Raw genomic sequence first — 10,631 nt, 5'->3', positions numbered from 1 at the left:
GTAGGTGCCAGCTTTCTGAATTACAGGGTGACTGCCTGAACTGATCCTAAAAAGCAAGTGTCTTTTTTATACCGCATAAAAGGCTGAAATGTTTACATATCAAAAGGCTATAGGCCAATTTCTGTCAAAATTACACATGAAGTTAAGCAGTACAAGCAATTTATTTAAACACTAGTCATTGTAGAAAAATTCAAAACCATATGCTCTTTTAGCAGTTTTTCACAAACGCATTTGACCCATGACTTGGCTAGACATACAAGCTTCATAATTTACTCTAAATTTCAAATCCCCTTGACGTTTAAATAAAAGATCTTCATTAATGAGGTTTACATGAATGAAAACTTTAGAAGCTGATATCGGTTAGCTTAGCGAGGGGCTTCGGGAACCGTCTGTGCAATCGCTCTAATTTTCAAATGACTGACTTTGCTAATCATTTCAAGAGAAAGTTCCACTGAGAACAAATTATCGTCATTTGCATTCTGTGATTTGCAAAAGCAACGGTGCAGTCACTTTGAAACAAACTTTGGTAAATAGCTCGGCTGAAAGCGGATTTCTGCAACCCTGGAAAACTAGAGCTATTTTTTTTTTTTCTTATGCCTTGGGAAGGCGTCATTTTCCGACACCCTCTTCTTCTCCTCCAGTGTTATGAGTTTTCCTAACACCTTGATTATTTTGTCCTCAGGGGCTAGGTGGGTTTATTTGGAATGTTCCAAAACCCCCAGCAAAACTCAGCTAGCAAATTTCCCTAAGTCGGACTGAAAGCCGGAAACCCTTAGTGGGGTGGCATTTGCGATTCGTGTTCAACTCCATCCACTCAACCGCACACGGCAAATCCCCTGGGGCTCCCTTGGGAGCCCAGGTGTCCTCGAGGTAGCAGCAGGGTGGTGGAGCGGGTTTTGAGCACTGGTTTTGAGACATTGTATTTTTTTAATGGTCCAAATGCAGACAATAAAACCGATAAGCGCTGTGCAGACTACGCGGGTCTCCTCGCTGCGCTCTGGCTGCAGCCGGGTCTGTGGATTGTTCCTGAATCCTCTGACCTGGCTAATTCGCCCTGCGAGGGGGCTCCGTACCTTTGAGAAGGACACGTCAGCTTTTTGCACATGCCACGAAAATTCCTACTTAAACGCATCCGATTGTGAACTCTGCTCTGTGACCGGGCAAGAGGCTGAAAGAATTAAGAAAGTTCCCGGAACGAACCGTAAGAAGTTGGAGCCACATATGCATTTTTCTTCTCATAGCCAGGGGTGTGTGTGTGTGTGTGTGTGTGTGTGCGTGTGTGTGTGCGCGTGTGTGTATGGGTAGTGGGACAACAGTGTTCTCCATGATGAAAACATCTTTGGGCAGGAGGAGATACCTAGATGCACACTCCAAACCTGGGCACTCCGTTTTAAATCAGAGAAGCAATTTAATCTACGCTCTGTGAATCAATTTAACGATGACCGCGGTGCAAAAGCGTCTTGATAGATGCTGAACCGCAAATATACCTTATGCATGTGGAATCCTCTGATCTGTTCTTTAATATCTTAAAAATGAGGGCTATTACCAGGGCGACTGACTCCTCAACAAACACATTTTCATAGACTTCTGCGTGGTGATTGCTTTGTGTGAAATCGTGTTTGGGTGATAATAGGGAAAATCAGGAGCGTGTTTACTGCATTTCCGACCTAAGCGCTCGCTGGCAGCCTCCGGACGCTCCTGGTCCTCCCATGCTGAGCGGTGCTTGCAGGGCGACAAACAATCGCTTAGCAACACGAGGCGGGCAATTTGCGGGCGTCGCATTTGTTATTCCAATTGCATCGGGCGACACGAGGCTACTGATTGTTTGTTTAGCGCATTGTGGACACTTGTGGGTTTCGGCCCGCAGAGGGGGCTCAGCGCCCCTGACTGCCTTCCTCGGCTCTCGCCTCTTGCCTCCCTACACTCAGAGGAGCGTCTTCGGATTGAGGGACAACCTGGAGGAAGAGGCCCCATGGCACAGGGGTGAGCTCCCCGAGAGCCCGTCGAATAACTGGAGTGGGGTGGCCTCGGAGTCCCGTGACTTCTTTCCTGAAAGTCACCACCCACTGCAGGACAGAGCTTTGGGACTTGCATTTCCTCATCTTAGACCCCGCTGATAAAGAGGCCCTGCCCTCAGGTGGGGTGGGGACAGCACACTCCTTTGTCCCAATGAAAAGTACTAAAAATGCTCCTAATGCCACGATCAGTGTCCTTGGCAAATGGGGGACAATTATCCAGCCTCGTTAAATGTTTGAGTTGTAAGGGACCCAATGAATGTTGGCATTGGTTCAATAATTTAAAAACCTGAGGCCTGGAGAGGAGGGATGATTTGCAAAGTGACAACGTTCGGTCTACAACTCTGACTCTTCAGACTCCCTGTACCGAGCTCTTCCTTCCAGGAATCGGATGGCACAGAGGGAGGGCTGCAGGAAACTAAGGAGTGAAGCTTAGGGGTTTGCTACATCTGATTGTTAGAGAACTCTGTACCCAGTGGAAGGACGCAAGACAGCATGTTGCAAATAAGGGGTGGGGGGAGGCTGCCTTATTTAAAATTTCGGAGGCTCTCTGAGATCTGCAACTGAAGTTTCCGCGTGGTTCTGGTCTGAGCACCTTTGCAGAAACTCACTAGGAATATGCCCCGCTTTCCCACTGCGCTTCTGCCAATGCCCGGCTCATCAAAGGTCTTAAAAGATCCACACTCGCGCACACGCACCGCCGCGTGCGCCGAGCCACGAACGCAGCCAGAGTCCCTGCTAAAATTGCAGCCTCTACTTGTGTTCCATCATTTGCCCTGCAGGATTAAACCTGGAAAAGGTTGGCGGGGAATGTGTGTGCCTGGAACCCCTGGCGATTTTTAAGTCTCTCAGAACGAAGAAGAAGAAAAAGCCTCCATCCCTAGTTAGTGGGAGAAGAAGAGGCAATACACTTCTTTCCCTAGACCTGACCTCTCTGGAGGCGGGGGGAGGAGGGAGGTCACACTCCTTCCTCTGGGAGCGGTGTTTATTGGAAAAAAAAAAAAAAAAATCCAGCGCATCCCCAAATTGAGATCCATCTCTGTCCTACCCTAACCTCTTCCTACAACCACTTCTGAGTTTCCTCAGCACTCATAGAAGCAAAGCTCTCAAGCCAAGAGCGGGTGAGCGGGTGGGCATGAGGGCGCCGAAATCCTCGCGGGAAGGCCTAGGAGGAGAAGCGCCGCCGCCTAGCTTCTCCGGATCAGCGCTGCGCGCCTCCGGAGTTCTGGGCGCCTGCAGGACCAAACCTCCGCGCAAACTCTCCTCTGACCCGAAAACAGCAATGGACAAGTACGCTTTCCCTTCTGCCCAGAGCCACGCAGGAGGCGGCCCACACATACTTAGCCGTACTGCGGCGACTTCAGACACCCTTGAGGGGGCCCCAGGTTAATTAGCCGGTAGAAATAGCGAAAAATGGGCGTGAGTTAAAGTCGGCCTTGCTTTGGGAAACCCGAGGTGCCCTGGTACCCCGGCGCTATGCAGTCTCGCCTGCGCCCGGCATTGCCCTTTCCCCTGGAGTGGCCGGAGTTGCCTGCGCGAAGGGCGTAGAAAGTACGGCTCCGTAAGACGGGGACTTGCACGGGGCCCGAAGGACCTCGGGGGCTGCTTTCGTTCGGCGCGCACCGTCTCCTACCTTCTCGCAGGGCGCTCGGCCGCCTGCGCTCCGTCGTGGATTGGACGCGCTTCCAGCAGCTCCGGCTGACCGGCCGTGACGCGCCGAGGATCACCGTGGCTGCCTGCCGCGAGCAGAGCCGAGCTTCGGCCAGGCCACCCGGGCCCAGGGAGCTCAGCTTGGGCCTGCCGGGGGAAGGACGGCTAGGGGGCCTGTCCTAGTCACGGAACCAGCAAATTGAAAGGGAAAAATGCGATTCAATTGTTGGGAAACGGAACAGAGAATCCCTAAAGTCCCATTTTTTGGATTGTGTATTGAAAACTAAAACACTTAAGGGAGAAGACACCCTACTTCAGAAAAAAAAATTAAAAAAACAAACACAAAAAACCCACAAAACCTACTGACACGTAGGAAGCAGTTGGAAGCATCGCTTCTGATTGCTACTCTGGGTGGCGAATTTTAAAGAAGTGGATGAATTTGGTCTCCGCCTTGTAGGGGTCTAGGGACTGAAAACTGGGCTATTTTTCAGACCCAAAGTGACTGCAAAAAATATATACACACACATATATATACACACACACAATTAAGAACCACGATTCACTTCTTTCGTCGTTTTTGTCATTACAAATTTTGGCGTTTGCAAAAACAAAAGGGTTTTGGGCCGGGGGTGGGGGGTGTTAACCAGTTCCATTCGAGAGAGAATGTCAAGATAAAAAACAGGCGAAATGAGGCGGTCAGTGCATGGGGGCCGAAGGAAGAGCGGAATCTCAATCTCGCTCGACTGAGGCCGCAGCCCCTCACATTTTCTAAAACAAAACAAATTCCGAAAGGAAAAGAACAAAGTCGCCCCAAAGTAAAACTGGCCACAATGAATTTGAGTTTCACGCAGAGGAAATCGCACCCAATAACAGGACCCAATCCGAGGGAAGAAGGTGGGGGGCGGAGAGGTCGGCGGAGGGAGTTAACTGCGGCCCGACGGGGGAATTAATGAGATTAACCCGGGCAATTAGGACGCGCGCCCAGCTCCGCCGGCCCGCGGCGGGGCGGCTGAATGGAAAAGATTAGGTTAATTTCATTAATTCGCAATCCACAATCTCTCTTCAGGCCCCCGCAGCCCCCTCCCCTTGGCACCTCTTCCCCTCCCCCTTTCTTCAAGCGCCCCCCACCCCCACCCCCACCCCAAAGGAACAGAAAGGGCCAAATCTGGTTCTGTTTGTCATCTGCATATTACCAGGAACTAAATCCAGGATGACGTCGACTCAGTATAAAACCAACAAGAGGTTCAGCTGGGCTAAACTCCGTCCTACCCGCGGGTTGAGTTCGGCGGCCGCTGCGGCGCGGGGAGGGCGGGAGGAGGGCGAGCGGACGCAGGGGGCGGGGAGGGGCGCGGGGCCGCGCGCTCGCCGGCGCTCTCTTTCGGTTTGGCCCGCGGCTGGAGGAGCGTGGACCCCCCCCACCCCCCCCCCGCCACTTGGAGGCTTTTTCCTCGGCGCGTCCCCGCCGCCCCCCGGTCCCGGCGCGGGGCTCGGGGATGCCCGCCAGCATGTTCAGCATCGACAACATCCTGGCCGCCCGGCCGCGCTGCAAGGACTCGGTGCTGCCGGTGGCGCCTAGCGCCGCGGCTCCCGTCGTCTTCCCGGCCCTGCACGGGGACTCGCTCTACGGCGCTGGCGGCGGCGCCTCCTCGGACTATGGCGCCTTCTACCCGCGCCCCGTGGCCCCCGGTGGCGCAGGCCTCCCGGCCGCGGTCGGCGGCTCCCGCCTGGGCTACAGCAACTACTTCTACGGGCAGCTGCACGTGCAGGCGGCACCCGTGGGCCCGGCCTGCTGCGGGGCCGTGCCGCCGCTGGGCGCCCAGCAGTGCTCCTGCGTCCCGACGCCCCCAGGTAGGGTCGCGCTCGCGCCGGCCTCGGCCTCGGCGGCCCGCCGGGGTCCTCGGCACCTCCGGGACGTGGGTGGGCGGCGGCGCTTGCTTATTTCACTTTGCACACACTTTCCTCCTCTTGCAAACCTGCCTGCCCCCCCCCCCCCTTTTGTGGATCGGGCGCAGGGGGTTGCACACTTGCTGCAAACCCCTGCCTAGAGGTAGTGGAAACTATAGCAGTGCCTGCATGGGGAGACTTTTAGGATTTAGGCTTTTAGCATTCCCTAACTGGCTTTGGGAGTGTGCGGGTGGACGCGGTAGCACGGTCCCCCGGATCCTCGCAGAGGATCCTTGTTTTCCGCGCACCTCCCAACTCCCCGCACCCCCTTGCAGAGGATTTTAAATCGCGAGCGGGTGGCGGGCGGGCGGGCGTGTGCGCGCGCCGGTGGCAAGGGAGGCGGCTGACTGTACGCCTTACTCTGTCGCAGGCTACGAGGGCCCCGGCTCGGTGCTGGTGTCCCCTGTGCCGCACCAGATGCTGCCCTACATGAACGTGGGCACCCTGTCGCGCACGGAGCTGCAGCTCCTCAACCAGCTGCACTGCCGGCGGAAGCGGCGACACCGCACCATCTTCACCGACGAGCAGCTCGAAGCTCTGGAGAACCTCTTCCAGGAGACCAAATACCCAGACGTGGGTACCCGCGAGCAGCTGGCCCGGAAGGTGCACCTCCGCGAGGAGAAAGTGGAGGTAGGCGAGGGACCCCGCCAGGGCGCATCCCGCGGCCCTTCCCAGCGAAATAAGGCCCCGGCCGGGTGTGCTCGGCTCTCTTTGGCTCTTCCTGCTCTTTAAAAACATCCCAGCGGCGGCCTGGAGGCTACTGGAGGGCGCTTTAGGCCCAGGAAGTTGAATGAAAATACGGAAGCGGGAGCGGGTCTCCTTTTGAAGGCGTGCGCGCGGGGTCCCCGGGTTCCCTCTCCACGCCGGGGTCGCCCCGGGGGTGCCCGGGCACGGCGGGGGCGCGCACCTTTGATCCTAACTGTTGTTTTGTCTTCCGTTGCGCAACAGGTCTGGTTTAAAAATCGTCGCGCCAAATGGAGGCGGCAGAAGCGGTCCTCGTCGGAGGAGTCGGAAAACGCCGAGAAGTGGAACAAGACGTCGTCGAAGGCGTCGCCGGAGAAGAGGGAAGAGGAAGGTAAAAGCGATTTGGACTCGGACAGCTGACGGCTGCGGGCCGGCCGTGGCCCTTGCCTAACTCGAAGGACTTGCACACCCAGACGATGCTACTTTCTTGCACACGCGCTGCCTTGCGGGAGGGAGGTCGAGAAAGAGGAACGAGGAGCTGTAAATAGTGTACCGTCCGGAGGGTGGGCGCCTGGGGTCGGGCTGCGCCGGGGCTTGCAGCCCCGAAGTCCGAGGCCGCCGGCGACTCACTCCCCACCGTAGTATTTATAGTTAAGTTAACGGTGACAGTACAATAAAGTGACGGCGATGTAGATGGGCCACATTCTGTATTTCGTACCCCACCGCCAGCACCCTCTGAGGCCCACAAAAGAAAAAAAATCTAGTCTGTAGCTTCGAAAGGAAAATTGGGCAGCTCTGACCTGCCCAAAAAAGAAAAAAGAAAAAAGAAAAAGAAAAAAAGAGAGAGAGAGAGAAAGTCTGGGTACCAATGGTCACAGGACCCACTGTCCTGGTTTAAACTTTGTCTGTAGGTTTCCCGGCAGGGATGGAGAGTGGCATTGCCAGCTGTCTGGAGGAGGTAGCATTGTCCCTGAGAGAAGGCTGCCTGGGATTCCTGTTCCCCCTCACCTGTGGGGAGAACCAGGACCTTTTCCTTCCTTGCCACCACTGATGGGACAGCGGATAAGCAGGGATCCTAGGAGCGTCTCCAGAGTGTTTAGGCTGCTTATCCAGCCCTGCTCCCACGAAATCCCCAGACCGAAAGCTCGGGTCCGTGTGGAATTAGGCAGGCATGCCCCCTCTCTAGAAGCTTTCCTGGACCTTTCCTGGTCGCTCTCCTTGCTTCCCCTCCTCCCGGGCCAAAGTTTCTGCCCCACAACCCTGCTGGCGGCTTGGAGCTGTGTGCCGCAGAGCCCAGTGGGGCCCATCGTGCTTCTCCCTGGGAGTTTGGGATGACCAGGTCCGCCTCCTGAGCCCTGCATTCTGTCCGCTTAGCTGGCCTATGAGCACACCAGCGGCTGTGGCAGAGTCATAGTGAAGTGCAAGTGCTGAGCCTCTGGCTTTCTCTGCCCACTGTCTCCACTCTGCACCTGATGGGGCCAGATTAGGAGAAACCCTGGAGCAGTTTGGGCGCTGGTCAGCCACTTGCGAAGGCCTGGGGACATTCCTGGTGCCGGATAAGTGCTGGGGCCGAAGAAGAGAGCATGCATTCTGCACAGTTCTCCAGACCATGGGGAGGATGGAGTGGAGGCCAAGGGCCAGCAGGAATGACTTTTAATATGTTAAACTTTATTGGTTTTGGCTAAATGCGTTTTATAGACAAGGAAGCTAAGGTTCAGAGAGCGTCCTGATGTGCTGCCCCCGCTGGGAGCACAGCACATGCAAAGTAAAGATGTTTTTTTGTTTGTTTTCTTTCTTTGGTTGGTTTTTGTTTTTTTTCCCAAGAAGCGGTAGTTTTTCACAGATTTTTCAGGTTTAAAAGGTAGAAGTGACTTCTGGAGCAGGTGAAAGCGCTTAGGAAATATGGGGTGGCTCTCAAGCACCACCTTTTATTTTAAATAAGGAGGCTCCCTAAATGAGAGTGTGGGTAGCAGTTTGCAGACCGGGTCTGCCTCAAGGGGCAATATTGCCTTGGTTCCTCTCCAGACTCCATCATTTGTGACCTTGAGCAAATGACTGAACCCCTATGCACCTCACCTTCCATGACTGTAAAATGGGCACAGTGATAGTATCTGCCTCTCAGGGGGGTTGGAGACCTTAGACACTGTCTCATTAAAGATAGACTGATACCTCATACAGGGGAATCTCTCATGACTACTTATTTTTTTTAAATGAGATTATGACTTATATTGTGTCAGACCCAGCACTTCAAGATTTATGTACATTGTCTCATTTTACCTTTCAAGTACTCTGAACTGGGGACTGTTTTCACCATTTTACAGACAAGGAAATTAAGGTTCAGAAAGGTTAAATACTTTTAACAACATTCAGCTTGTAAGAAATAAAGAGGAGACAGCATCTTTGCCCAAGTAAATCTTAAACCATAATTGGAAATGTTTCCACTAATACCAGTTCTGGTGTGAAATACTCAAAGAAGCTGTTCCATTAATTTCAAATGAATCTTGCAATGGCTGGTGTTATATACCTCCTCGTTAGATATCAGACTCAGGGGGAGAGTCTTGCCTGCCTGGCACCTCTTCTGTAACACTCTTCCTAGATGCTGCTCTTTGTCCCGTTTAGAGAGGGGTGAGCCCTGCCTTCCACCCTTCCTCCGGTACTCCCTTAGTCTAGAACATTCTGTCATACAACAGAAGCGGGCAGCATCATTCCACCCTGAGAAATGTGACACCTCCAGAGCTCTAACCTCACATGTGTCTTTATCCACAACTTGTCCTCAGACTCCTTATAAATGTGATCTTTCATTTAAAAAACAAATTGTATTTGTCCAGTCTGGAGAAGTGTCCACAACAAGTGAGAGGGAGGGGGATTGAGGGTGGGGTGTGTCCTCAGATACGCCTCCCCCACGAGCACCTGGCGGAAAGCCACAGCTAGTGGGGATTGCAAAGAGGGGGCGGGGTAGGGAGCCAGAGAGCTGCTCCCAACTTGGCCTGGACGGGGCCAGGATGGCAAGAGAGAGCTCTTCTCTGTCCAGGTCTTCACGCAGGAGGACCCTGTGAAGCACTCTAGTATCGGCCCAGCGCACAGGAAATAAACATAACAGACGTCTGGAATGAAGAAGCAAATGTCAGGATGGTCTATTTACAGTCCAGCCACCACCTCCTGCATTCCCCAAGCAGCCGTGAGGCTCAAATCTTAGTCTTAGCCTGGCTCTTGGGGTCAGGGAGGGCCACCTGGTGTCCGGGAGAGAAGGCCTTCAAGAGCTGTCTTTGTATCTTGTAATTGTCTTGGATGGTAATTTGGATCCTGGTGTAGGAAAGTGATGTGTATGTGTTCCAGTGGGGGAGAGGGGGATGTAAGCCAGGTGACTGACTACGTGGCTTCCAGTCTGCTTCCCATTTTCTAGGTGAGCAAACTGAGGCACAGAGTTACCACAAAGGGCCAGGATGAGAACTGCCACATGCAAGGGACAGGGCTCTTTTCCATAAATCAGGCTGCCTCACAGAAACCAGGCTGTTCTTTTCTGGTGGTGATTGAAGCTGTGTTTATAAGTTTTGCAGGAGTGAATGTCGTTGCCCCTGGGGGGCCACAGGAATTAATCTGCCAACAAAGTGCCAGACAGGCTTTGACAAAGAACAATGCCGACCATCAGAACCTTTAACGTCAGTCTAAGACTTTTCCACTGTCAAGCCCTTCCACACACCTCTCAGGCCCTCAGGAGGTGGGGGTCGCAACCCATTTTGCAGATGGGAAACAGAGGTTCAGAGAGACTAAATGCCTTCCCCTGAACACTTAGTAAAGGGCAGGGCAGACCTGAGTAGACCTCCCACACGCCTCTTGGTATTGGTGGCAAGATATGGGGTGATGACTTCCGGGTACTCCAGGTCACCTGAGCCAAGGAGGGCCTTGGCTGCAAGGATCTGACCAGTGAAAGACCCTGGAGTCTTTGGGGAAGATGCGGGCCGAGCTCCAGGGAGGGTGTGGTCATCATCTTAGCTGGGGGGTGGGGGGAGAGGGAAGGGCTTAGAACAATTGCTTTACAAACCGCACCCTTGGAGAGTGTATCTCAATGACAGTTCTTCAGTCGAGTTTGCCTTTTACTGACTTTGGAACTTTGAGCTAACATTCTAAGCCTTGCATAAAGGATGTCATTTTAATGGGTGTGTGTAAGATCCAGGTTGGCAGATTCCTCTTACATTTCCTGGCATGTGAAAGAAAATGGGGACCGAGAGGTGGGGTGACAGGGCATGCGTTTTCTGCATTGTACGAGGTTTTCAGTAAAATAGTTCAGCCACCAAGGCCCCTACCCAAAGATCCCTGCGTCCGTCACCTCAGGTCCCC

At 53.7% G+C, this 10,631-nt stretch overlaps 1 protein-coding gene across 1 annotated transcript; it reads left to right on the top strand.

The window, feature by feature from the left end:
- Positions 1 to 5,158: 5,158 nt before the first annotated feature.
- GSC (goosecoid homeobox) lies at positions 5,159 to 6,840 on the top strand. The gene is made up of 3 exons (XM_057733512.1): positions 5,159 to 5,513; positions 5,980 to 6,239; positions 6,558 to 6,840. The coding sequence occupies exons 1-3, from the start codon at positions 5,159 to 5,161 to the stop codon at positions 6,711 to 6,713; spliced, it is 771 nt and encodes a 256-aa protein (XP_057589495.1). The 3' UTR covers positions 6,714 to 6,840.
- Positions 6,841 to 10,631: the final 3,791 nt, after the last annotated feature.

Source organism: Hippopotamus amphibius, chromosome 4, assembly GCF_030028045.1.
Source record: "Hippopotamus amphibius kiboko isolate mHipAmp2 chromosome 4, mHipAmp2.hap2, whole genome shotgun sequence".
In the NCBI taxonomy this organism is placed as follows: Eukaryota; Metazoa; Chordata; class Mammalia; order Artiodactyla; family Hippopotamidae; genus Hippopotamus; species Hippopotamus amphibius.
Note: the sequence above shows the minus strand (reverse complement) of the source record. Positions and strands in the feature narration are given on the sequence as shown.